The following is a 14298-nucleotide window of genomic DNA, read 5'->3' as shown; positions in this document are numbered from 1 at the left end:
TCTGCTGTCGGCAGTTCAGGCATGCGGTGCGAGAATAATGTGGCCCTTGCTTTTGGGCTGAGCTCTGAGAGAGTATTTCAAGTACATAATTTAGAAATTTCAGTAGAACCCTTTCAGCCCTATACTGCTACTAAAATTATTCCTAGCATACCAAGAGAGAGGTAAGTCGCCTAGCCGATGACTCCTTGCTTTCATCCTCATGAAAACTGCCTCATGGACAACTCTTGATAGAAGTATATCCTTGCTATACAGATAGACTGAATGTGTAAATGAATTCATAATTCAGTGCAAAAAGCATTCAAGAATTAAGTAGCTGTGGAATATTAATTTGTCATTAATTTTTGTTCTAGAGTAAAAACACTGTGCTAAAAGAAAATATGTTTTTATTAGTATACTTTTATCCAAAATATATTTGCAGTCTGTACAGACAGAGAAAGAGAAGAAGAAAAAATCTGATGGCAAAACCAAAAAGGATGAAGAAAAACACAAAATTCGAGACTCATGGAACAATTTTTCCTATTTTCCTGAAATCACCCACATTGTCATCAAGGAGTCTACAGTCAGCATTAACAAGCAGGATAACAAAAGAATGGTAAGAACCAAACCTTGGATAGGTTTCCCTCCCGGGGGAAGCTATAGTGACACAGTGGTGTTGAGCAACAGGTGACAACCTTCTTGAGGAACATTTTCTAATGGGACTCTTAAATAACAGTTAAATATGCTGTCCTCAAGACTGTACAAAGGCAAAAGTGCTAGTTAGAAGAGCAGCAAGTTGGTGAGCACAGTTGTTTCTCTGCACTTGTTACTGCATACCACCAGTGCCTGGTGGCCTCCTTGATACGCTTCTCAGCCTGTGGCCTTCCTCGGTACAGCCTGGAGAGCCAAAAGCAGCGTGAAGAGAGAGGAGCTCAGCAAGGATGGCAGAGGGAGAGGAGACAAATGCAGGGGGGACCTGGGATGGAGGCAGAGGAGAGTTGGTGTATAGGTACCCAGTTCTTTGTGCTGTGGGCTGCCAGCTGTTAGAATTTGGAAAGGAGCTGCCAGAGTGCCTTTGGCTTCAAATCCAGCATGACTGTCCCAGTCCTGAATTTCTGGCATTTCACAAAGGTTGGCACAAGAGTTTGCCTTACAGATCTGACGGAGGATTACAGCAGAATATAAGTCACGCTGGGGAGTGGAAGTTTCTAGCCAGTAATGAGTGGGGAGGATAGAGAATGGTCAGTATTGGCTCCCTAAATATGTATGGTTTTCTGTCATAGGTTTCTGGACAATTTTTTAGCCACTCTGTGCAAAAATTGCTGGATATTAAAACACTCCTGAAATGTTTTAACAGAACTGTAAGAATTCTTGACTAAAATATATTTTTGTGGTAGGAATTAAAACTGTCCTCACATGATGAGGCCCTGTCGTTTGCATCGTTGATAGACGGGTACTTCAGACTTACAGCAGATGCCCACCATTACCTCTGCACAGATGTGGCTCCTCCACTGATTGAGCACAACATAAAAAATGGATGCCATGGACCTATTTGGTTAGTAAAACGTTTGATTTTAGTTTTTCCACTTGAATAATTAGTTGTCTAGTACTGCTGGATATTGAGTGCCTTGAGGAAATCTGACATTTGGAAGGTTGTTAGTTAACAAAAGGTTGTACAACTTATTTTTTTCTAATGATTATATGGAAAAAATATCACTGTTTCTCTCCACACCAACTTACTCATCTATAAAACCAGTGTTTCCTCACTATAGGAGTATTTTGAGGCTTACTTCACTAATAGCTATAAAGATCATTGTCAGCTGAACAGATGGGAATATTTTAGGTAAACAAAGTTGAACTATACCTACACTGATCCTGGGAGTCCTTGGAAGGAGGCACAAAGCCTTTGGTTTTTTTAAATAGCTAAAGCAATTATTTTCCCTTCTGCCCACCTTTTTGGCTTTTCCTTTTATGTTTGAAGATCAATATATAGAAAACTGAGAGCTCACGGGCACGCTGTGTTGGATGTGGAACTTCCCCATTAAGCACGCTAAGAGCTTAGTAAGACTTTCTTCCCTTGCTCTTTTGCAGCTAAATGTGAGTGTGTCTAATGCACACAATTAAATCATGTTTTAATAATATAAATATTTCTAAGTTGTTGTTATACATTTTTGTTCCAAATATAGAATCACTCTCCTGTGTTTTTACTAATAATAGATTTTGGATGCAACTGCTCATTTGTTGGTTTTCCTTATTTGTACATTGACTCTTTCAGCACGGAATATGCCATCAACAAACTGCGACAGGAAGGGAACGAAGCAGGAATGTATGTGTTGAGATGGAGCTGCACAAACTTTAACCACATTCTCATGACAGTGACTTGTTTTGAAGGCTCAGAGGTACGTCAGGTGTGGCATTCCCAGCAGTAATCTGATAATGAGCTAAAGACTAGCGGCTCCCTGTAATCCATGGTGATATATTTATGTTCTTTAGGGCAGACGCTCTTATCTTTGATAGCTGATGCAGCAGACGGTAGATACCTGTACTCGTAGCTTCGTTTTCTCTGGAATCCTGTGCTATCACTACAAATATGCTGTATCTACAAGTATGATTCATTACATCCAGAACATTTCCATTCAGAGCAATAAAACTGTGCATGAGCATGATTGAAATTAAGCTTTTTAAACTCATACACTGTGAGAATGACATACAGAATTTGTCACTGCAACTTACCTAATGTTTCTTGAAGATGGATTTAATTATATGAATGTATTTCTACGGACACACTGTAAAAGAATAGTGCATGAGGACAGTTGCCTTTCTGTGTAGAGTACCACAGAAGGGGACATAAACACAGTTAGCTGGTGGAACATATTTTGTGAAAGATGAGTGATAAGTAAAAGCTCATGAGGTGGGATAGGTGAGAGAACCAGTTAGAAGTAGAAAAGAAGATTGCAGCAACTGCACAGAAGTTTGAATTTTACTGACCTCAGTCGGAAGTCTGCAGCTGACTTGCTCGTTTTGGGAAGGTGTTTAAAGTGTTCGCACAAGAATAGTAATAGCATAAAAGTATATAAAGTGTTTTCCTTCTCTTAGAAAAAAATATTGATAGAATCACTGATGAGGTCAGGAAGGGACATTTGAAACAAGAAACAACAAAATGATGAAAAAAACCTCTTGGAAATAATAGTAATCTCTTAGCATTGATATTTGGTTCATCTTCTGTAGACATTTGCAAAAAAACTATATGATCAACACTGTCTTCTAATAGACCGGGCAACTGAAGCATTGAAACAAGAAATGAATTTTGTCTTGGAAACCATTCAACCTCATTGCGAGGCTTAGAGAGGAAAGAGAGAGGTGACGCAAAGCTGCAGTATGGGAGAGGTGAGGAAGCAGGAGTAGAGGGTAGAACTTGAAAGGGCACGGGCTTGAGATAGAGGAGTACAAAAGTTCAGTCATTCTTCCCCCAAACCTCTGAATGAAACTGGGAGGTTTGAACAACAGCCTGAAATCTTGTTTCACTTGTTGAACAATCTGGGTTGTGAAAGGGAGTTTTGCTATTTTTAAGTTGAGATTTTGAAACCATGGTCCAGATTCTGCAATTCTTGACCAAGTGAAGAGAAAATTCCTCCTGAAGGCTCAGGGCTTCTGCATGCTCTCAGGCTCTGCAAAACACAGAAGCTGTAATTGGACTGGTTAGATGATTGCATCTCTATGTTGCTCTTCTTCCACTCTATTGTTATGAGCCTTCCTGGGACTGAAGGTTATAGGAATTTTAGGGCCTTTTTCTACTTCGTTGGAGTTTGATTAGAGGACCCTAGCTTAGGAGCAAGTGATTAACTGGTCCTACATTAATTTCAAAGGCTTTTGGGGAGCTTTTATGGCTTTACAAACATTCTTTCACTTTAATGATTGGTGTTTTGCTTTCTTTTTTTCCCCTCTCCCCCTAATGGCAGATGATAAATAATTCAGTCCAGTACAAGAACTTCCAGATTGAGGTGAAGAAAGGCGGGTACTTCTTACATGGTTCAAACAAGTCTTTCTCATCCTTAAAAGAGCTGATGGATCACCTGAAAGGACAAATACTTCGAACAGACAACATAAGCTTTACACTGAAGAGGTGCTGCCAGCCAAAACCAAGAGGTAATCTGTCCTTTAAGAGAAGCAACGAACTTTGTTGTTGAAAGAAAACAAACTCCAGAAATAGGAAGCATTCTTAGGGTCTTTGGTTTGTTCCGTATTCTTGTATGAAGCTCTTTTGTCACTTAAAAAAATTATATATAAACTTTCTTCCTTCTCCGTGGAGGAGGAGTCGTGTCAACAAGCAAAAGGAAGCACTGTGAACAAGGTTTACGGTTTCCTTTTAATATTACAAGCTCAGCACAGGGATGCTCAGGGGCTGGTGCTTCTCATGAGCCTTGTTTGTGTGAACTTTTCAAATGACAGTGAGAAAAGTTCTGGTTTCCCTTTTTGCACCTAAACAGCTGGCCCTGCAGTATCGATGGCAGAGGTGGAACTCTAGATTTGTTTAAAAAGAAAATGTCACAGCTGACTCAGAGTCATGGGCTGCAATGCTGCGGCGAAGCAGGGACCATATAAGGTTCTTCCCTTGCTCCACTGAGTCACGTATGCCAGGCAGTGCCCCCATGCATCACATTGCGTTCCTCTAGCAGAGGTGCAACCTGCAGTGGTTGTGTGGCAGCCTCTGGTTGGAAGCTTGTTTGCTCTCATCATGAGCTGTTGTTTACTCTGTTAATCTTCGTGAAGCAGCAGGGAAGGCTTGGCCCGCAACTGTTAGCAAGCAGAACAGCCTTGCAGTCAGTAGATCCATCTGTGAGGTCAGATTTTAGAGGGCTGGGACAATCGTGCATTTGTTAAACTGTTAATGCCAACACTTACTAAAACTGTTTGCTATAAACTCCAAGTGTCTTGCAGCTGAATTTTGTATGAAAGAGGAAACACAGTGGCATGACTGTGTTGATCAGATAATGGTTTCCTGTTAGAATAAGGGGAATAACTCAGCTACATTAATTACCTGCTTGTTCTGACAGTTTTAGAGGAGAGTACTCTGTAGATAGACACTGAGCTTATCAGTGCTTTGAAGAACATTGGTAATTGTCTGGAGCACGGAGAGATTAAACATTTTGACATTTTGATTACATTTTCACAGCTGTATTTGGAATAAAATAAAACAGGTCAAGGAATTGACTGCCCACTTCAGCTTCTCATTGGCATTAGTTACGCTGGGATCCAGTGCATTATCTGTGCTGTTCCCTGTTCTGTCTCTTCCCTGTTTTTTTTTTCTTCTTTTTTTCTTCTTTTTGAATCTGTCTATTTAATTGGTTATTCTCAGAGAAGTTCAGCAGAAGCAGTTTTTCCAGTGTATGGTTCATTACTGATTGTTTTCAGAGTGCCAGATCACGGTTTAGCCCCGGCACACTTGTTTTGCTCCCAGTAATGGGAAGGCCACATGCACGCAGACATCTAAAACCATCATATCGTAATAAATAATGCCTGCTGTCAAACACAGGAAGACAAAATTCATGTGCAAGACTTTTGTATCTAACCATGCCTCTCCCTGACCAGAAGCAGGGGGGAGGAAGCACCGGGCTTTTGAGTCTTTTCCTTCTGTTCATTTCCCATTCCCCAATTTAATTCTAGTGCTCTGTAAACAGCCTGTTAGCGTTTCCCAGAGAGCAAGACATTTTCAAGGAGGTAAGAGAGGAAATGAGATTCCAGCTACCCCTTACCCATCTGCACACTGGAAAGGAGATGTACCTGTTGGCAGGAGGGAGTGTGTGTTATTTTACTTAAAGTACAGCAGAGGAATTGCCTCTTTCAGTCCCGGGTATTTCTCTGTGCAGTAAACACTATCAGTTTCTTAATATCAGCCCCAATATAGCTAATAGTAAGATTGTGTATATAATATAAAATATGTAGCTCTCCTGTAGTGAATTCTCTGTTGAATGACAGAGTAGAAATGACTTGAGCAGAAGTTAAGTCAAAGTTTCTTCTTTTCTCCCTCCTCCTCATTCATTTGGGGATTTACCTTGCAGTGAGCGTATACAATGATGTTATTGACTGAGAAGGGTGAATGCAGTTAGCTTTGAAAAGTCTTAAAGACTATTTTCTCTCCTTGCCTTCCAGAAATCTCCAACTTGCTAGTTGCGACCAAGAAGGCGCAGGAATGGCAGCCCGTTTATCACCTAGGGCAGCTGAGTTTCCATCGAATCCTCAAGGAAGAAATCGTGCAGGTAGATAGCTGCTGAGCTGTGTTTCTCTCTTCCAATCAAAGAAGTGTGACAGCCCACCGTACCCGGTTAAGTAATATAAAATCACCCCATTCTGGCTGGTTCTTCCACTCCCATTTCTCCTCAGCAAAACTTCATTTGAATCTTTATTTGTATTAAAGCCTCTTATTGCAGAATCTAAATGTTTATAGGTTCTTGTGTGGAAGAAGAAGAGCAAGCTTGGAAGTAATGCCTTTCACTAGAAATCAAACTGATATTTGAGCAATTTTCTAGTGTCGGTGGGAAGAGGTGCTTCTAAAGTCATTCTTAAAAAATCATGGAAGTCTTAAGAGCTGCTCTTCCCAGCTGGTTTATTGCTAAATGTGGCTGTAGCTTTTAAAGCCTGACATACCAGAGAAACAGGCAACTTGAGGTTTAAGATAATATCCTACAATTAAAAAAAGGGTGAAATATTCAAAAGCTCTGAAGAGTCTTAGCATTCAAAATTTTGTGTTCCAAACTGATTTAGCACCTATGTTTCCAACTTTTCTGACAGTTGTTTGCAGTTAGTGATGCAGGTGACCTGAATGAACTTCAAAAAAACACCCAGTGGCTTGAATGCACAAATCACATTTAATGTTTCTAAAAGACCTGAGCTCTTAAATCATGCAGTTAGCTTCTTCAGTTAAATAAAAAGTTTTGTGTATTTTTTTTTTTAAATTGCATCACTGACCGGGGAGGACAGATATAAATTGTGTTAATTGTTTTTTGATTGGTATATTTACAGTCAGCATGCAGACTTCCTGCAAAAATATCCCAAGGCGGAATCCTCTGTTATTTAGGAGGAAATTGCTTTCCCAAACAAAGTGTTCCATTGAAATATTACTTCCTTTAACTTTTGGAAACACATTAAAGGTTGCCTCAATAGCAGCTTATTGTAAATAAGAGGCCAGTTATTATTTATTCATTTGGTGTTTAGTCTAATACCGTTACATCACACTGAACCTGTTTGATGTTAATGGAGATGTAATAACCCTTTAATTTCAAATGAGTTTACAGTGGTGAGTACGCTCAGAGAGACTACTAAAGCAAATAACACGCTGTCATGGGTTTCCCGCTGTAATAATTTTAAGTCTGTATGTAGCTAGAGCAAGTGGAGGGCTAAGTCCGCTCTCTACTTGGAGAGGCAGAATAGAGTGCAGATTTAAGTATTTATGTAAATCTGCACTTGTTTGCTTCATGTCCTGGTTTGAAAAATATATGGTGTGTCACGTCTTAGGGCGAACATCTTGGAAGAGGGACGAGAACACAGATTTACTCAGGGATTCTCAACTACAGAGATGACGAGAATGAAGGATATCAAAATGAAAAAGAGATTAAAGTCCTCCTCAAAGTCTTGGACCCCAGCCACAGAGACATTTCTTTGGTAAGCGTTTTCCTTTTTGTCTGTTGTAGTACAAACACTGGGTCTCACAGTATTGGACATGGTTAACTATGAAAAGCCTTTAAAAAAGGGGTTGTGTATATAGTAGGGGAATGGGAAAATGCTGAAGGTATAACTCGCCATTTTAGGCAGTCAAATTCATCATTGACCAGCACTTTTGAGATACTTGATAAGCTGATCTCATTAGACGGGCAGCAGCATCGGCTCTGGCTGGAACATGCCAGTGCTCACTTCCAGCCTGCACGCACGCAGACCATAAGCGCGAGGAAAACAGACCCAGACCTTTCTGTGGTATGAAATGCATCGTCATACCCATACCCATACCCACGGTCTTGCAACTGTGTCAGTTGAGAGCCGTGGAGTAGAGTGAGGGGACTGCTGCCTACCAGAAATTACCTCCGCCTTGTGCGTTGGGCTGCGAGTCCATCACCAGTTCTGTCATCGACATGGCCACAGGCAAGTTGCTTGATCTGCATTTTGCTTAATCATCTAGTAAGAGAGGCCAGTGCGTCACACGGGGGATGCTAAGACCTAGCGTACGCATGTCTGCGAGAGTGCAGGGGAGAGCACTGGTTGCTTACGTGACCTAGTGACCACCACCACATCTCTGACAGCACTCCACTGCCCCATTACTACAGCGGGATGGCACATCCCTACCATTGGTGACCCTTTATGGTACTGGAAGACACAGTAATCTTTTCCAAATGTTTTTGTTCCTTGATGCTCTGTATTTGTTAAACACTTGGATGACTGCCGCGATGACCAGCAGTTTAATGGCTAACCTCTTCCACTTCCTAACAGGCATTCTTTGAAACAGCAAGCATGATGAGGCAGGTGTCTCACAAGCACATTGTCCTCCTCCATGGAGTCTGCGTCCGTGATGTAGAAAGTGAGTTTGGGGAACCTCTCTCTGGGCAGCACGCTTAAGCAGCAGGCTTGGTAGGGACAGGGCAGCCATTCAGTTCAGTGCTAGCAGAGGGGGAGATGGGGTTAGCAGCTTTTGGCTCTTGATTTTTCAGTGCAGACAGAAGTGGAATTGCAACAACAAGGCAGACACAAAGTGCTTTCTACTAACAAGCTTCCCCTTCCAATGCTGTCTTTGAGTAAGTGCCTAACAGGACGATTCCTTGAGGTTGGAATGCCAGAGTGATAGTGGTAGTGGCAATCCAAACCAGCCTTCTGGCAGAAGTTATTTCCCTGGGAAGGCTCTGCCCTGTGGTCTTCAAAATGCTTTTTTCCAGGTTTACTGTTCATTTACTACACAAAGCCACTCTTCTCAGCCTTTTAATTTGGACTCTTGAGGACCAAAATAAACTTTGAGGAAGGTGATACAAAGACATATTGAAACCAGCTTGCCTGGGGGGGCGGAAAGATGGTAACAGGCTTATTAGATTACTCCAGACACTGGTTATTGCAATACTGACTTTATGCACCTGACTTTGTAGATATCATGGTTGAAGAGTTTGTTGAATTTGGGCCTCTGGATCTGTTCATGCATCGGAAGAGTGAAGTTCTGACAACTCCTTGGAAATTCAAAGTTGCCAAGCAACTTGCAAGTGCACTAAGCTACTTGGTAAGAAGGCATCTTGGCAAAAGCATCGTCTATAGCTGCTAAAATCTAACGCTGCGGAGGTTTCATGTGCATTAGTAACTAATGAATTTCCTTTCTCAGGTAGTGGGACCGTGCAATGAGCAATTAATGCTCTTTGTGAAAAAGGAATATAATGTCGGTCTTTTTTCCAAAATGCATCAGCTCTACAGATACAAACGCTTAAGTGTGAACAGTATGTTTCCCTGCTCCTGCCTTCCCTGTTTTTCTCTAGGATAATTTCTTCCAAGTTGTATTTTTGGATTCCAGCTTGGAGTATTTTACAGTGATCCCCTATGCTATAGGTATGTTAGAGCACTTGCAGAGCTTTGCTAGCTGACTGGACTCACTATATCCTTTTCCTCCCTTACTGTAGGAGGATAAGGATTTGGTACATGGAAATGTGTGTACTAAAAACATCCTGCTGGCAAGAGAGGGAATTGACACTGAATATGGTCCTTTCATAAAGCTGAGCGACCCAGGAATACCAATAACTGTGCTGTCCAGACAAGGTATGGTACAGGAATCGGATTTCTCTCGTCAGTGTGGTGGGGAAGGGGAAAGGAAAAAAAAAATCATTTATACCAGCTAGAACTGGCTCTAGAATAGAAGTAATCGGCTTCCATGAATCTGAAAACGACATGGAAGTGAAGGAGTGTTGCTGACGGTGGGTGCTTGTTGTATTCATCTCTCTTAAAAAGTCACGTTACGTCTAGTGAGGTAGTATAGAAGGAATCTCAGTTTCTGGATGGCTCAAGGCACGAGCTTGTAAAAGCCACAGAAACATCCCTCTGAGAACAGGGATTTGAGAATCAAGATTTCCCTGAAAGTGGACAAATACTGCAGCTTTAGTTTATTTTAGTTAAGCAGCTGTTAGACAAGAATAACGAAGTTAGAAGGCTGGTTTTTTAGTCCTTCGATATTAACTCCAAAATGCTTTGATTCCGTGTTTTATCTAAGAATGCGTTGAGCGAATCCCCTGGATTGCACCCGAATGTGTTGAAGACTCCAAAAATTTAAGCGTTGCAGCAGATAAGTGGAGTTTTGGTACAACGCTGTGGGAAATCTGCTATAATGGAGAAATACCACTGAAAGACAAGACGTTAGCAGAGGTAAAACTACGTTACATAAACCTACGTTACCTTGACATCTCAGCTACCTCCTCTTTGGCACTTCCGTTTCCATACCCAATTTGAGTTGCTTTCAACTTACATGAAAACCAGCTCAGCTGGACTTGATAAGGGGCTGATCCATCTCAATTGCCACAGGTTGCAGCCGGAATTCTTGTCCTTACTACGAAAATTGCTGATTATTGCTTCAACCTGACCTTGCTGGGGATTTTCAAAACTCAGCATAGTAAGAATTAAACAGAACTTCTGATGCTCTCACACCCGTCCCTTTCTAACCCCTATGCCCAGTTATAAACTGACAGAGGTTCTGCTTAAAAGCAGCTAGGTTCTTCTGTTCTTGCTCGTTTCTTTTGGACATTGGTTCAGAACTAGTCTCCTGTGGGACACCATTATTGTTCACTCTGAAAACTAAAATAAAATAATAATAATAATAATAAAAAAATTAAATTAATCTTGTTCTGCCTTACTGCTGGCAGTTTCTATTCATCACTGCCGGAGTCCCTCAGCATATGTTCCAAATGTGCTTTTTTTCTCTTGAAGTTTAGCTGTGTTGGGAAGGCGATGGAGCAAGGCAGCTGCTGCTCGTCTGAAGGAAATGACTGAGTACTTGAGTCACTGCCCAAGTTGTTTTAACAGGAGGTAGCCAAAGGGAACTTGCTGCCCTGGCTACAGTCCGCTTCCTGCGTGTGGCAGGCAGCTGGGGTAGCTCTGCAGAGCTTAGAAAATGCATGAACCCACCCTCGTCCCACCTGCCCTGAAGCTGGTACCTTCTCAGGGCTTGTGAAGAGCAGCCAGTATCGCGTTGTTTCCTTGACAAGCATTTCCACTCGGCCGTTTGTCCCGGTGCATAAGTAACATGGCAAACCTGGCAGAAAAATAACTTCTGAAAGGTGAAATCTTCTGCACGTTTTAGAAACTTCGTGTGTTTTAAGCGGTTGCTCCAAACTACACCAGATTCAGCACAATAATAATTCTCTACTGGTAGGAGATGGGTTAGAGTTACTGCTGGAAAGGAGGATTTCCTTGGCAAAGTTAAGTAAAAGTTCACAATGAGTTAAGGATCTAACGGTCACATCTTCTGCTGTAGAACGTGGGTTTATTAAGTTAAAAGCTAAAATTCATGCAGGAGTTTCCATTTGCACCTTACAGAAGGAGAGGTTCTACGAGGGGCATTTTGTGTTGGCAACGCCGTCGTGCAAGGAACTCGCTGACCTGATGAAACAGTGCATGAACTACGACCCCCACCAGAGACCCTTCTTCCGCGCAATCATGAGAGACATCAACAAACTGGAGGAACAAAGTAAGGCCTGGTTTTGCGTATCGGCTGGAGGGAGGGATAAGGAAGGCTGGTTTATTTGGCTAAGTCGGGCACCTTCCAGCAGCATTCTTGCATGTCTGCGGTTGTATTGGCAGGAGTGTGTCGCGTCCCTACGACAATGGAAACAGCCCTTTCTATAGATGAGCGCAAATAGGATGCGAGTGTTTAATTCGTACTGAATGTGGGGTTTAAGCCGTGTTGGTGTTACTGCCATTTCATTTGATGGTCCGTATTTTATACAACAGCTTACGTTAGTTTCAAGACGATCTTTGAGCTCCACGAGATTTCCACCGGACTCTCTTGACCGAATCAGAGCATTAACATAGATAACTCTGGTTCCTGGTTCATCTTACGTTGACGTTACTACAGAACAACTAACAGATGATCAATTAAGGGCAAAACTTGATGTCCCATACCTAGTATAAATAATCATAGAAGCTGAATAACTACAACAGGGTGGGAAGTATGTTGAGAGAAAACTGAATGAGAATCTGGAAGAAGACCCAGTGAGCAACCCACAAAGTGAGGAAGATCAGCAAGTGATAGACTGGCACGTACAAATGGAAGGAATTCCCTGTCAAGAAGTAGGCAGGGTTTAAATAAGAAAAGTTGTGACAGTAGGGATAGAAACGCATTCCCGGCAGCAGAGTGGAATTGAGCAAGGATGCCTTGAAGTGTCAAGACCAAGATGTCCCTGTGGGAATCTGTCTGACCTGGGACTTTTTTTTCCACTCCCAGATCCCGATATCGTCTCGGAGAAGAAGCCCGTTACAGAGGTCGATCCCACACTCTTTGAAAAACGATTCTTGAAAAGAATCCGTGATTTGGGCGAGGTAAGAGAACGTCAGATACAGAACACAGACAAGCGTGTGTGTGTATACAGCTGTCTGTGTGCGCCTTCTTGTGTCACAACAGGAAGATGTGAATCGTAAATGCCTAAAACAGCGCATCAGTGACACTGCAGATAGTGAGCGGTGTGTTAAATAACGCTATCTTTTCTTTTACAATTAGGGCCACTTTGGCAAGGTTGAACTCTGCAGATATGACCCAGAAGGTGACAATACAGGGGAGCAAGTGGCAGTTAAATCTCTAAAGCCAGAGAGTGGAGGGAATCACATCGCCGATCTCAAGAAGGAAATAGAAATCTTGAGGAATCTTTATCATGAGAACATCGTCAAATATAAGGGAATTTGCACAGAAGACGGTAAATCTTCACGTAGAATATTAAAAGTATACGCTAAAAGTATAAGGGTTTTCCTTTAAAAACAAAGCGTTTTAAAAAGCAAAACGGTCTTAGTTCAATCTTAGGGGTTTAGATCTCTTTCTTTGTGGAAAAAGTAGCAATTTGTCTCTGAAGTCCTCCTCCTGCTCATTTTTGTGCCTGGTTAACCTGGATGTGAGCAACGTGGTTGACGTTCTCACCAAATCCATTCAGAAAATGAGCACCCGGGCAGGCTGGTGGTATCTGTGTTCCAGGAGCGAGCTGCCCATTGCAGCCGGGTCATAACCCCGTAACCCCAGAGGTCGTTATTAGCAGCTTACGTTATTAATAGAGAAGAGCTCTGTTGTCTTATATATTTGCATTTGCAGTAGTGATTGCTTTAAGCCAATATTAAACACTTTAAGTACTTTTAAGTTCAGTAACTGTCCTGCCTGCTACAGATTCTCCTCTGGATTGGTACAGTGACTGATAATGGGAGTTAGCCCATAGTCTGGCCATGGTCATGCGATACCGTTACAAATGCTACCAGTGCTGTGGGCTTGTGCAAAAGTTATTGGTGTTAATGACATGAGAAGGGTCACGTGTCTGCAAATTAAACACACGCTCTGTTTTTAGGAGGAAGTGGGATCAAGCTCATCATGGAATTTCTTCCTTCTGGGAGCCTAAAGGAGTATCTCCCCCGGAACAAGAACAAAATCAATCTCAAACAGCTGCTCAGATACGCGGTTCAGATCTGCAAGGTGAGCCTGGCACCAGAGCCTTCCTGCAGCTCTTCTGTTTGATTAGTTTAATATTTAATTTAATAGAGGAGGGGGGGAAGGGAGGAGAGGCTTGCTTTATGAACAAACCCATTCTCCTTGCTTTGTCCCCAAGGACCTGAATCCTAAAGCGGTCTCTCCCGTGCTTCAGGTGCTACTGGCACAAAGATCAGCAAGGGAGTAATTACCAGGTTCCCTTGCATAAAAGTTTACTGCGAGAAGTTGTTCCTGCTGCAGAATTTGAAGTATTAGGAGGGAGGACAGCACTTAGAAAGGGTGTGTTGGGAACAGGAAGGAGCAGCGTGCAAGTCTAAAGTGAGGAAGAGATGCGAGTGCAATCAGGCCGTGTGAAGCAACGTGCTTTTGGCAGGAGACTGTGGTTTTGTGGTTATGGTGGACCGGGCACTTATAAGAAGCGTAGAGAGACACTCAGTTTTAGCAGCACACGAAGGAACAGTTGGTGTGGAGAGAAGGGTCTGAAGATGGTGGCTGCTCAGCTGAAGATCAAAAAGCACAAAGCGGAAACAGCAGTCTCAACAGGTGAGGAACCCAAAGGCCGAGTTTAAGGGGGGGGTGTCGAAAAGGACCCTGGAAAGTGCCAACAGTCGGAGAACCTGTCAGGGGAAAGC

The 14298-nt window shown here is 42.3% G+C and overlaps 1 protein-coding gene across 1 annotated transcript in view; it reads left to right on the top strand.

Moving 5' to 3' along the window:
* The window catches only part of JAK1 (Janus kinase 1), a 67274-nt gene that overhangs the window by 48858 nt on the left and 4118 nt on the right, over nucleotides 1-14298 (top strand). Inside the window, exons 8-21 of the mRNA XM_075508917.1 lie at nucleotides 419-592; nucleotides 1374-1531; nucleotides 2252-2375; nucleotides 3936-4122; nucleotides 6127-6233; nucleotides 7489-7635; nucleotides 8455-8542; nucleotides 9099-9226; nucleotides 9618-9753; nucleotides 10202-10353; nucleotides 11521-11671; nucleotides 12428-12522; nucleotides 12701-12893; nucleotides 13527-13651. Of these exons, the coding sequence (XP_075365032.1) occupies nucleotides 419-592; nucleotides 1374-1531; nucleotides 2252-2375; nucleotides 3936-4122; nucleotides 6127-6233; nucleotides 7489-7635; nucleotides 8455-8542; nucleotides 9099-9226; nucleotides 9618-9753; nucleotides 10202-10353; nucleotides 11521-11671; nucleotides 12428-12522; nucleotides 12701-12893; nucleotides 13527-13651 (1965 nt within the window). The remainder of the gene's footprint in view (nucleotides 1-418; nucleotides 593-1373; nucleotides 1532-2251; nucleotides 2376-3935; nucleotides 4123-6126; nucleotides 6234-7488; nucleotides 7636-8454; nucleotides 8543-9098; nucleotides 9227-9617; nucleotides 9754-10201; nucleotides 10354-11520; nucleotides 11672-12427; nucleotides 12523-12700; nucleotides 12894-13526; nucleotides 13652-14298) is intronic.

The sequence above is a fragment of the Mycteria americana genome, chromosome 7 (genome assembly GCF_035582795.1).
Source record: "Mycteria americana isolate JAX WOST 10 ecotype Jacksonville Zoo and Gardens chromosome 7, USCA_MyAme_1.0, whole genome shotgun sequence".
NCBI classification, from domain to species: Eukaryota; Metazoa; Chordata; class Aves; order Ciconiiformes; family Ciconiidae; genus Mycteria; species Mycteria americana.
This window is presented reverse-complemented; position numbering and strand designations above follow the sequence as displayed.